This window comes from Mauremys reevesii, linkage group 4 (assembly GCF_016161935.1).
Source record: "Mauremys reevesii isolate NIE-2019 linkage group 4, ASM1616193v1, whole genome shotgun sequence".
Lineage (NCBI taxonomy): Eukaryota > Metazoa > Chordata > Testudines > Geoemydidae > Mauremys > Mauremys reevesii.
The window spans coordinates 28,910,516-28,923,984 of record NC_052626.1 but is presented as its reverse complement, the minus strand read 5'-3'; the positions used below and the strand labels follow the sequence as shown (position 1 = coordinate 28,923,984).

The 13,469-nt window shown below is 41.4% G+C and overlaps 1 protein-coding gene across 8 annotated transcripts in view; it reads left to right on the top strand.

Moving 5' to 3' along the window:
• UNC79 (unc-79 homolog, NALCN channel complex subunit) overlaps nucleotides 1–13,469 on the top strand; it is a 147,844-nt gene that overhangs the window by 78,933 nt on the left and 55,442 nt on the right. For all 8 annotated transcript variants that reach the window (XM_039536994.1, XM_039537002.1, XM_039536999.1 and 5 more), the window contains 4 exons: nucleotides 262–1,473; nucleotides 3,927–4,034; nucleotides 8,011–8,127; nucleotides 12,788–12,871. In XM_039536994.1, the coding sequence (XP_039392928.1) occupies nucleotides 262–1,473; nucleotides 3,927–4,034; nucleotides 8,011–8,127; nucleotides 12,788–12,871 (1,521 nt within the window). The remainder of the gene's footprint in view (nucleotides 1–261; nucleotides 1,474–3,926; nucleotides 4,035–8,010; nucleotides 8,128–12,787; nucleotides 12,872–13,469) is intronic.

The window sequence follows — 13,469 nt, the reverse complement described above, 5'->3', positions numbered from 1 at the left end:
AAAGCTGAGAATTTGCTTTTACAATCTAATGGTCTGAGTAAAGTGATCTGGGCAGTGGATTTCTTGTTGTCTGTGGCAAAAATTTTTGTAGTGTGACTCCGAGATTAAAAGAAATCTCAGACGATTTTGATTGAAGATTATCTGTCATAACACTGGATTTGTATCTGAAATGTCAGTCGTGTGCTGAACTATGAGATGATGACATGATTTCTGCCAAAAATCTCCAAGTAAAATAGTACTAGCTTTTTCTGTTTTAATCAGGTGAAATAGAACTGGCTGAATATAGAGAAACTGGGGCGTTACAAGACAGCATTCTACACTGTGTGAGAGAAGAAAGCATTCAGAAAAAAAAACTGCGCTCTCTAAAACAAAAATCTCTTGATATAGGGAATGCAGACTCCCTGTTGTTTTCATTAGATGAACATCGTAGGAAGTCCTGCATAGACCGGTGTGACTTAGATAAACCACCCACCACTGCTGCTTACACCATGCATAGACAGAATGATTATGGACGACCTAGACAGAATTCTTCTACCAGGACTGAAAATACAGAGACACAAGAGAATCCTTCTGTCATGGAAAGCTTCCAGGAAACAAGGAGACCTGTCATACCAGAAGTCAGGCTAAACTGCATGGAAACATATGAAGTAAAAGTGGATTCTCCAGTGAAACCTCCTGTTCTTAAAGAGGATTTAGATCTGATAGATTTGTCCTCTGACTCAACATCAGGGCCTGACAAGCATTCAATCCTTTCCACTTCAGACAGTGACTCTCTAGTCTTTGAACCTCTTCCTCCCCTGAGAATAGTGGAGAGTGATGAAGAAGAAGAAACAATAAACCAATTAAATGATGGTTTCTCTGGCAAAACTGCTGTGTCATCTCCCTCATCTTCCATCAGTGCCTCTGCCCTCAGCCTCAGTGCAACCCGCCTCGTGCAGTTCAGCATTCTGGATTGCTCCAAAGACTTTACATCTAAGGATGAGAGCAATAATATTTCATTGGGAAAAAAGGAAATCCCTTCCACAGCTCCCAAAGATCAAAAAGACTTTGAAGAGTTAGCTAAGCCAGAGGAGCTTCAAGATGTATCCTGCGGGAGCCCACTAACACTTAAGCAAAAGCGAGACCTATTGCAAAAGTCATTTGCACTCCCTGAGACGTCCCTTGATGATAACTCTGAGCTTAGCGTGGAAGAAGTTAAACCTAGTGGACCAGTTCCAAGTTCAAATGTAAAAACTGTCCTTATTAAGGTTCCTGAAGACTCTGAAAACCAAACAGAACCTGATAAGCTTGATGCCAACACAGAATCTGATACAGAACAGAAGCAGGAGGAAGAAGCTGAGGAGTCAGAATTTAAGATTCAGATTGTTCCCAGGCAGAGAAAACAGAGAAAGATTGCTGTGAGTGCTATACAGAGAGAATACCTTGACATTTCCTTCAACGTTCTAGACAAGCTGGGAGAACAGAAAGAGGCAGGTGAGGACAACCACAAATTATTAAATTTTCAGTAATGTATCTGTTTGATCAATCAGTCCTGTTTACATGCCGGACAGTAGGATATAAAATGTCAGAACTGATCTCTCATAGATGTACCCTTCCAGAGTGTCTGCTTCTCAGTGAATTTGCTGTCAAATGTGTTGGAATCAATTAGGAATGTACTCCCTACACAAGTATCGTGTATGGGTGATGGCATATCTAAAAGACATGCTCTAGTTCAACCACAAGTGTTGTTGGGCTTGATATAGGAATTAGTGGGTGAAATTCTATGGCGTGTGTTAGGAGGTTGGACTAGATGATCACAGTCGTCTCTCTTGCCTTAAAATCTATCAATGTAATCTGTGCAACATTCACTCACTGTTCTTAGAACTTATTTTCTCTGCAGGCTGCAGTCAATAGATAGCAAGAAGATTGTATAGACTAGGACTTTTGGAATCTAATTCCAAGTCAGCTTTGGTTTGAGTTCAGCCTGTCTCTTGGAACCAGTAGAGATTTGCTTGAAGTTTGTTCTTCACAAAATGTTCCCATGAAATACTTTTGTTTTTGCTGTATCTGGGTATCCATGAGCTTTATTAGTCCATTGTTTGTGGTATATTTCAAGTTCAGCCCCAGTTTATTGGGAGAGATCACATGATATTTCTGCTGTAGCCCTGATTGGTTGAACTGATCTCAACACAAAGTATTTTCATTTGGTTTCTGCACAAGACAGAAGTTACATGCTCTGATCCAATTAGCAAAGCCAGAAAGAAGACTTTGGAGGCAGTGGCCTAGTACCATCAGTATTTTTCAGTTATTGAGGACTTATTGCTCAGTTGGGGTCACACACAATAATTAATGATATCACAGGTTTAAAAGGTAAAATATCCCTAAGACTAGAGTTATCTTGTTGCATGAGAAGTGAAGTCTAGTTTTTGTGTATGTCTAGCTCCACCTCCTGTAAATGCCCTTCCATTAATGAGAACAGTCTCCTTATGTTATGTTATAGTTGATGTGATAACTATATTCCAGTTTTGCAAGGGTAAATGTGTTTAACTGCGATCAGTGTTGGTGTTCTGTCAGGGCTGAAGCCTCGTCCCACTTGTGGTTCCAGTGAGCCAAAGAGCCAGTGCAACCAGGTGAAAATGAACCAACTGATCCTAAACCCTTTGTACAGGTTTGCAAAGGGAGGTGGCCACGGGAAAACTGGGTTTGTTCAGACTCAACCCCCTTTTTACCATTAGAGCCTGCAAATCAATGAGAATCAGGTTTCACATGTACATTCACAAACTTCTGTTGAACTGGAATGGTTGGCACAGCTCTGACACACATCTGACACACATCAGAGATGTTAGCATCATACCTATTTAGCCACTGAAGAGCAACATGATTACGCATTTCTGAGTGTATTATTATACAGCCGCATAAAACATTCACAATGTTCCATTAAATGACCTTGGTTTATAATGCTGTATGTTGCTGGTAGTGACCAGAATGAGTTACATATCTTGTTTCTTTTATCATCCTGATCAGTTTACTAGTTTGTGAATACATTTATTATAGTTTAGGAAAGTAGACTTGATGTGATTATCATAATTTGCTGGTTACAGTTTCAAGCACCTATTGCAAAATGCTGAAACTTGCATGCTTCAATATCTTTGGAAAGGATTCTGACATAATTTGTTTCCCAGTGGAATATCCAGATCTGTTTCTTCAAATGAGTAATCCATGGGTTCCTGCTTGAGATTTTTTTATAATATTATATTAGTTCACATTTTCTTAGTTATTTTGTGCTTGCAGAAGACAGCTAGTAATGCCTGGAGAAACTTTGGGTTTGATTCTTCCAGTTTTGATAACTTCAGCTGGTCAGAAATCATAAGATTAGCTTAAAAATCATGAGATTTAAAAAAAATCATATATTTGGGATTCTTTTCCAGTTTTTTAACCTTTAGGATGCATATTTTCAAGCTTTTCTTTGCAACTCTGATAGCAATAAACTTTTTTTTTAAATGAAAGTGGAGATTCTCACACAGTCAAATAACTTTAGCAACTGAGGCTTTAAGAATAATATCAAATATTGCAAGAGTTGTGACATTCTGTCATTTACACTGGATTTACACCAGTGTTACTCCATTGACTTCCATTAAGTTAGCCCTGATGTACACTTTGTAACTGAGATCAGTCAGGTGCTTTATGTTCATTTATTCATTATAGTATGTACTATATATGAATAGTCTCCAAGAGGCTTATTCACAAATCTCCTTTAAAAAGTGATTTAGAAACAATTCCCTGTGCACCTGTAACATCACCACATGTGTATAGCCACTGGAGGTGCCAGATGGCAAATGGAACATTGAAAAGGTGTGAAAATGGCAATCAGAGAAGGAAGCTAATGAAAAAATGTTCTCTGATTTTTAAATATGCACTCAGAGTTTAAGCACCATTTCCATTTGCAGATCCCACTGCTAAAGGACTTTCAACTCTGGAAATGCCAAGAGAATCATCTTCTGCTCCAACACTTGAAGCAGGTGTGCCAGAGACAAGTAGTCACTCTTCCATATCAAGTACGTTTTCCCCTAGATTGAAGAACTGAAATTCAGTTACTGCATTTGTACATCTAATATGCATCAGCATCTGGAACATTATCTTCCTCCAAACTTTATGTGACTGGAAGCGTATTTGTGTGGTGCATTGTTAGATTTGCAATTAAGGACTACAAGGTTTATTGTGACATAGCAAACTTCATGGACATTGATTTGCTGCATATGCATTGTACATCCTTAAGCAATAAGTGGAATTTTGAGGAGGTGGTTGCTGAACGCAGCCTTTTGCTGAAGTTGTGTGTGCACTTTGAACGAGATGTAGCATTATCTAGTTGTCTAAGCACAGGACCAGGAGACAGAAACTCCTCAGAATTCTATTACTAGCTATGTGGTCTTAGAAAAGCTACTTAACCAATTATAAAACAGAGATAATAACTACCCTGCAGGACAGCTGTGAGCATTAATCATTTAAATTAGTGAAGTTCTTTGAAGATTTTGGGCCTGATGCAAATCCGATGTAACTACACTGGAGCCAGTAGTGTTACACTGATGCAAATGTGGTTTAAGTGAGAGGAGAAACAGGCCCATAGGGTGCTGTAAAAATGCTGAGTATTAATTTATTTAGTGATATCCAAGAACCACTGACTTCAGTGGAAGTAATATCAGACCTATAAAAGGAAGGATGGTCTTGAGGTTAGGACTCAGGCAGAGCTGGAATCAGTTCTCCAGCTGCACTACCAACTTCCAGTGTGACCTTGGGCAAGTCCAGAGGGCCAGATTTACAAAGTATTTAGGCAGCTAAAGATGCAGCTAGGCACTTAGGGGGATTTTCAAAAGCACCTAAATTGGGGCAGGGTACCCGTTGAATTCCCACTGATGTAATTGGATATGAGGTGCCTACCCTGCTGAGATGCTTGTGTGAACCCCACTAGGTACCTTTCTGCATCATTAGGCACCCAAAGACCTCTGTAAATCTCGCCCTCTTTGTCTCTGTTTCTCAGTTCCCATCTGTAAAATGGGGATAAAAATGTTTTTGTCTTTCTTGTGTATTTAGCTTTTGAGCTCTTTGGAGCAGGGACTGTCTCTTGCTATGGGTTTGTTCAGTGTTCAGTACAGTGGGGCCTTGATCTCTGTTGAGGGCACTACTCATTATTGTAATACGAATACATAATTATACTTAGGTTGCTGGTTTATAGACGCATACATTGTCAAACAGTCCTGATCATGAAAAGTTCCCATAGCGCCTGTCTTCTCCCATAGGAATTTCCACGGACAGAAAGAAACATAGGGGCAGATCATCAGCTGATACACATTGTCCTGATCATCAGCTGATACACTCCAACTGAATTATTATGATAATTTACACCAGCTGAGGATCTGCTCCCTAGACTTTTTCAAGTTATTGGTAGAAAACAGATCTTGGAAATAGTGTTTCTATTGGTACAATAATACTACATGAAATGTCACATGCTTTTCTGTAGCGACCGACTTGGCTCCAATACAGTTCAAAGGCTGGAGGCAGCTTTTTTGTTTTTTCAATGTTTGAAATCACAGCTGTCCTTCAGAAACCAGGTAAATAACTCTGGAAACACGAACCAGTTCAACACCACTGAGATAATGTTGAATATGCATTAAAAAAAAACTTTAATTACAATCACAAAAGCTGGTAAGGAAGTTCAAAGAGATAATTTCCTAGATTTTGACAGTCTTCTGCACTCCAAGCAACATTGTCAGTTCTGAAATTAATTGCCATTCTTTCATTTGGAAATTTGGTCTTTGATAAACTGATAAAGCATCTATTTAAAACCCCTTGTCCTGGAAGAGATGGAAATTAGATTTTTCTGCTAATTTGCTGTGAAAGGCAGCTGCAAAACAAAACAAAACTGTTAAATATTGAATGGAATCACAATTCGGTTCAGTTCCAGAAGCTCATTTATGCAAGGTTTGGTTTGCTGCAGTTGGATAATTTTTTGTTGTTGTTGGAGTTTAAATGTGCTTTGGTATATTGAAAGGGTATTGCATAAAACAGGGGAAACCTACAACACTTCTCATTCTGATGTGTATGAAATTGTTTCGATGAGCAGATTCCCAGTGGATGTTGTTATAAATTTGATACTGGTACTTATTCTGTTAGAAAGTTCTTTAAATTGTTCTCCTTATGAGATGAGATCAGGGCAAGAAGTAACGGGCTTAAATTGCAGCAAAGGAGATTTAGATTAGATATTAGGAAAAACTTCCTAACTGTGAGAGTAGTTAGGCACCGGAACAAATTACCTAGGAAGGTAGTGGAATCTCCATCACTGGATGTTTTCAAGAACAGTTTTGACAAACACCTGTCAGGGATGATCTAGATAATATTTAGGCTTGCCTCAGTGCAAAGGACTGGACTAAGTGACATAAAGGGTCCCTTCCAGTCCTACATTATCTATGATTCCATTATTCTGTTTAATTTGGGTTTGAATCTTCTTTGTAGTTAGACACTGAGATGGATCTAACTGAAAACCTGGGATCTGAGTGCCTCGAAACTTTGGGCAAAGTTTGGATCTGAACCTTATGGCTTGTGCTCATCTCCAGTTTTGCCTTTTCAGTTAATGATGTTAAGGACTGTTTGACCTTTTTTTAAAGCTTAACTGGTTACTATCGTACTGGCAGGTGTCACATTAATACTATTTTTAAACTATGTTAGATTTCTTTTAGTTGCAAATGAAAATGATCACGACGAAGAGGTCTCACATTGATATCATGTAGGCCTGACTTCAAGAAAATATTTAAACTCAGGCTTAAATCTCCATGCTTAAAAGCATCCAGAATAGGTATGGATTTAAGCACATGCTCGAGTGCTTTTTGGATTCAGGGCCCAAGAATCAGTTTCAGGCTGTGAGTAATGGTCTTGGTTTCATTGGGGGAAATACATTGTTCAGACTGGGTTGATAAAGTAGAGGAGCCATCCTCATCCTTCTTGATGCTTCCTGTTGAAGGAATGGAAAAAGAAGATAGGTTGGGAGCATCCCATCACCTGTTTCTCCGTCCATTTGAGTATTAGGGAAATATGTTACAATACTGGTCTTAATTTCTGGTTATGTTATGGTTTATTCAGGGAGTATTGTCAGCTAGTCATTTTCAATAAAATATACAGCAATGTAGGTTAAAAAGTATAGAAATTGGCAACCTGATGGACCAGCAGAAGTTGGCTACTTAAAGGACGAGGTCTTCTAATAAAAGTGGAGGGGACAAAAGGGCCATTTTGTGCTATTTGGATGCTGGCCTGTCTAGAAGGTGGTATGGCGTCACCCTACCCCTGGGGAGCTTTGGAGAGAGATGGAATCCCTCCCTGAGTGTCAGGGTGTTCAGTGAGACTGTAGGATGCACCAGTCACATTATGTGTCTTGCACTCTGCAGGCCAGTGCAGGGGTTGGGGCACAAGGTCATGATCCTTACCCACTTTCTTTTCCACGGGGTGCCTAGAGGGAGCAGTGCTCATGCTTTCCCAAGAGCAGAGACTGTCATTCTACTAACTCTAGAATGGCGTGTGCAAATGAAAGGGGATTGTTGGGGAAGACATCCTCCTCAGAATCAATCCTGATGTCCCCTCCCCCAGCATGTGCACACATGGACTAGTCACAGTCTAACTTGATGTCTGGCGATACTTTACGGTGGTTTCTTAAACTTTAGGGATGTCTAATAAAGGTGGTGTCTTGAACATGTTTCACTGTATTTTAGAATAAAGATTACAGGGCAAGGAATTGCTAGTAGATACTATGCGTGAAATCCTGGTTTCATTGAAATCCACAGGATTTTTGCCATGGACTGAAGTGGGGCCAGAATTTCACCATGTACAACTATGTGAATAGAGCAGATTACTTTGAATAAAATTCTGAGAGCAAGCAGCTGGTCTTTGTGGATGATATCAGTACCTCCTTCATGCTGATGGACAAAATCGGGGGAATAAGAGCAGCTTGTGTGATTCTCTGAACTCTTTTCAAATTCTGATTTGCAGCTCAGTTCAGACAGATGAAAAGGGGCTCCCTGGGAGCTCTGACAATGAACCAGCTAATGAAGAGACAGCTGGAACACCAATCTAGTGCACCCCATAATATCAGCACTTGGGACACTGGTAAGTTATGCTTCTCTATTCTTTATTTCCATTCCCTTAAACCAGTTAGTGTCTCTTTCTGTGGCGATCAATTGTTGTGAATATAAGTGAGCCATTACCATTCTTCCGTTGGAGAAAAGTAACCAAGCTCAGGTCTACAGTGGAATTATACCAGATTCTCTGCTGGTGTGAATCAGGATGGCTCCATTGTAGTGGGATATTTTTCTTTTGAAATAATGGCCGTTACCATTTTGTATACAGCTAGGTGAGATTCTGGTCCTATTGAGATCAAATTGAGTATTGCCACTGACTTCAGCAGGGCCAGGATTTCACCCAGTGTGTGTGAATCATTTTTTTAAAGACAAACCTTTTTTCTTTGTTTGCAATCATATTGAGACATCAGGCATTTAAACCTTATGCCAAAGAGACTCTCACTTCCCCATCGGCAGACGCTTGGGAGTCTTTTGCCAGCTCATGCAGAACTCATGGGGTTTCTGCTCAGTAATTCATACTGGGTTTCCATGTTTCTCATTAAGAGCGAAATGCAAAGCAGACAATGAAAACTGAATTAAGTACAGAATGTCCCCACTAACCACCTGAAAAAAGTTTTAACCTCTTCTTTTCATTCTTTTTCTCTTGTGTGAAATCTTCTATAGTTCATTGAATTTGTCACAGAATGATGAATTCTGGCATATGTTTCATTGTGACATTATAGAATGATGCTTCCTAGAATTTCACTAGCAAACCAGGAGGTGACAAGAGGGAGGGAAAGAACTGTAAAACATTGACCTGGAATGTAGCACTTGGTTGAACGTCCCCACTGCCAAGTTAGTGGGGAGATTGGTCTCAAAAATTGTGCTTAATTCAGTTTTCACTTTTAAGTCCCATCAGTCTCTTTCCATTCGTGACTCTGAGGCATGGCTTCTCTTGTGACATCCATCCTCAGAATGAAGTGGATTGTCAGTTTCCCTTCCTAACCTTCCCCACATCATCAAGCACAGCATTTGTCATGGGTAGCAGGTCCATGGTAGCCTTCTGACATATCAAGTAAGTTTATCTCACATAGAAATTCAGTTAGCATAACTTATACAATAACCTGGTTTTTCCCATTTAGTATTTCAGAACCATATAGTTTATCATTTACCTCTTATGTGACCTATTGAACCTGTCTTCCAAGTGGGCAAGTCAATATTCTAATCACTAAAAGCAGCAAAGAATCCTGTGGCACCTTATAGACTAACTGACATTTTGCAGCATGAGCTTTCGTGGGTGAATACCCACTTCTTCGGATGCAAGTAGTGGAAATTTCCAGGGGCAGGTTTATATATGCAAACAAGAAGCAAGCTAGAGATAACGAGGTTAGTTCAATCAGGGAGGATGAGGCCCTGTTCTAGCAGTTGAGTGAAAACCAAGGGAGGAGAAACTGGTTCTGTAGTTGGCAAGCCATTCACAGTCTTTGTTTAATCCTGAGCTGATGGTGTCAAATTTGCAGATGAACTGGAGCTCAGCAGTTTCTCTTTGAAGTCTGGTCCTGAAGTTTTTTTGCTGCAGGATGGCCACCTTAAGATCTGCTATTGTGTGGCCAGGGAGGTTGAAGTGTTCTCCTACAGGTTTTTGTATATTGCCATTCCTAATATCTGATTTGTGTCCATTTATCCTTTTCCTTAGAGACTGTCCAGTTTGGCCGATGTACATAGCAGAGGGGCATTGCTGGCATATGATGGCATATATTACATTGGTGGACGTGCAGGTGAATGAACCGGTGATGGTGTGGCTGATCTGGTTAGGTCCTGAGATGGTGTCGCTGGTGTAGATAAGTGGGCAGAGTTGGCATCGAGGTTTGTTGCATGGATTGGTTCCTGAGCTAGAGTTACTATGGTGCGGTGTGCAGTTACTGGTGAGAATATGCTTCAGGTTGTCAGGTTGTCTGTGGGCGAGGACTGGCCTGCCACCCAAGGCCTGTGAAAGTGTGGGATCATTGTCCAGGATGGGTTGTAGATCCCTGATGATGCACTGGAGGGGTTTTAGCTGGGGACTGTATGTGATGGCCAGTGGAGTCCTGTTGGTTTCTTTCTTGGGTTTCTCTTGCAGTAGGAGGCTTCTGGGTACACGTCTGGCTCTGTTGATCTGTCTCCTTATTTCCTCGTGAGGGTACTGTAGTTTTGAGAATGCTTGGTGGAGATTTTGTAGGTGTTGGTCTCTGTCTGTGGGGTTAGAGCAGATGTGGTTGTACCTCAGTGCTTGGCTGTAGACAATGGATCTTGTGGCGTGCCCAGGATGGAAGCTGGAGGCATGAAGGTAGGCATAGCGGTCGGTAGGTTTTCGGTATAGGGTGGTGTTAATTATCAGAGGGGTAGCCGTGTTAGTCTGGTTCTGTAGAAGCAGCAAAGAATCCTGTGGCACCTTATAGACTAACAGACATTTTGCAGCATGAGCTTTTGTGGGTGAATACCCACTTCTTCGGATGCAAGGTGTTAATGTGACCATCAATTATTTGCACCGTAGTGTCTAGGAAGTGGACCTCCCGTGTAGATTGGTCCAGGCTGAGGTTGATGGTGGGGTGGAAGCTGTTGAAATCGTGGTGGAATTTTTCCAGAGTCTCCTTCCCATGGGTCCAGATGATGAAGATGTCATCAATGTAGCATAGGTAGAGAAGGGGTGTGAGTGGATGGGAGCTGAGGAAGCGTTGTTCCAGGTCAGCCATAAAAATATTGGCATATTGTGGGGCCATGCGGGTGCCCATAGCAGTGCCACTTATCTGGAGATATATATTGTCATCAAATTTGAAATAGTTGTGTGTGAGGATAAAGGCACAGAGCTCAGCAACCAGTTGTGCTGTGGCATCATCAGGGATACTGTTCTTGACAGCTTGTATTCCATCAGCGTGTGGGATGTTTGTGTAGAGAGCCTCTACATCCATGGTGGCCAGGATGGTGTTTTCTGGAAGGTCACCAATGCATTGTAGTTTCCTCAGGAAATCAGTGGTGTCATGGAGATAGCTGGGAGTGCTGGTGGCATAGGGTCTGAGTAGAGAGTCCACATATCCAGACAGTCCTTCAGTGAGAGTTCCAATGCCCGAGATGATGGGGCGTCCAGGATTTCCAGGTTTGTGGATTTTGGGCAGTAGATAGAATAGCCCTGGTCGGGGCTCTAAGGGTATGTTGATTTGTTCCGGTGTTAGTGTAGGGAGTGTCCTGAGTAGATGGTGCAGTTTCTTAGTGTATTCCTCAGTGGGATCTGAGGGAAGTGGCGTGTAGAATTTGGTGTTGGAGAGTTGTCTGGCAGCCTCCTTTTGGTAGTCAGACCTGTTCATGATGACAACAGCACCTCCTTTATCAGCCTCTTTGATTATAATGTCAGGATGGTTTCTGAGGCTGTGGATGGCATTGCATTCTGCACGACTTAGGTTATGAGGCAAGCGATGTTGTTTTTCCACGATTTCTGCCTGTGCACGTTGGCGGAAGCATTCAATGTATAGGTACAGACTGTCATTTTGACCCTCAGGAGGAGTCCATGTGGAGTTCTTCTTTTTGTGCTGTTGGTGGGAGGGTAACTGTGTATCAGTGCGCTGTTCAGTGTTGTCCTGAAAGTATTCCTTGAGTCAGAGACGGCGAAAGAAGGCTTCCAGATCGCCGCAGAACTGTATTCATCTGCAAATTTGACACCATCATCTTAGGATTAAACAAAGACTGTGAATGACTTGCCAACTACAGAACCAGTTTCTCCTCCCTTGGTTTTCACTCAACTGCTAGAACAGGGCCTCATCCTCCCTGATTGAACTAACCTCGTTATCTCTAGCTTGCTTCTTGCTTGCATATATAAACCTGCCCCTGGAAATTTCCACTACTTGCATCCGAAGAAGTGGGTATTCACCCACGAAAGCTCATGCTGCAAAACGTCAGTTAGTCTATAAGGTGCCACAGGATTTTTTGCTGCTTTTACAGATCCAGACTAACACGGCTACCCCTCTGATTCTAATCACTATATCTTTGAGGAGCTCCATCTTAATGTTCCTGTTGGGAATCCACTAGCATTTTTTTCACATCTGTCACCTTTCTCTCCAAAAGACCTCACTTCTAGTCACTTCCTCCAGTGACTTGAGACACCAACTGAATTTTTCAAGGGAACTTTTACAATCCCTAATTTCACATCATTTTGTGGCTGCTTTATATTTTCTACATCAGTCCAGCTAAACTGGGTACCATCCTCTCTTTCTTCATCTCTCATTTCAAACTGCTCTGTCCCAAAATCTTTCTCTGAAAAATAAACTCCTTGTGTGTCTATCCTATGCCAGCACAAGCATGTCCATGAACTACTGATCCCTCGGTGTCCCTAAGCATTAACTTTTACTCTTTCTGTGACTCTTTACATATCCATTTCTTGCTGAATCCTTGCAATTAGCCCTATATTTCTTATCAAAAGACCTTGACTTTGAGCTTTCCTAAAAGGCCTCCTTTAATATTGCTAAATCTGGTTCTTGCTTCCTCTATGGAACTATCTTTTACCTTCTTTTCTTCTCTTCTTTTCTGTCTTCATGCTCAGAGATTTAACCCTCTATTTTCCAGCTGTTGTGTATGTGTGTGGTGAGGGTGGTGTTTTAATTGTTGGAGTGAATTTGTGGTGCTGGTGAGAGGCGCTGCATTAAAAGTACCATAGTCTGAAGTCTTCTATTTATCCACAGAACAGATACAGCATGGGAAGCGGCCGTGTAATGTCTCAGTTTGCCTAAACCCTGACCTGGAGGGACCACCACTAAGAATAAGAGGTTAGTTCAGTGTCCATGTTCATTCAAACTTGGTCTCTCTGCTGAGACTACCAACAAGGATGCCAGCTAGTATCAGTTGTGATGGTGGCTTTGTGTTCTGTTCAGCTAGAGTGACACCACCAATTCTTTTTACACAGGACATGGATAGTTGATGGATGGTAATGACTCCCTGTCAGTACCTAGCTCGTCTGGACGTAACTGATGACTTGGAAGTGAAAGACTGTGTGTCCCATTCCCGGTGTCACCAAGTCCCCACTTCTTAGCTATTCAAACATTCATTCCTGACATCCAAACTGCTCAGCCTTCCTTACAGCTTTTTAATGGCACCACAAACTAGCCTTGCTCTAGCTTGAATCACATTCTCTCTCACTTTTCACCACAAGATCAAAACAAGTGTTCTTATTATTAGCAGCTTAGCCTTACTCCCAGTTATGTAGCCATGGTTACGTCAACATCCAGCATTTGCATGCTATACTGTAACTTGTAGCTAGAGATGGCATCAGTTAAGCTTCCAGCATGATGATAAAAGGGAGGGTAAAGTGAATCAGTTTATGAAGCAAAGACTAGCTAACAAACTCTTATTTCTTGCATTCTCGAT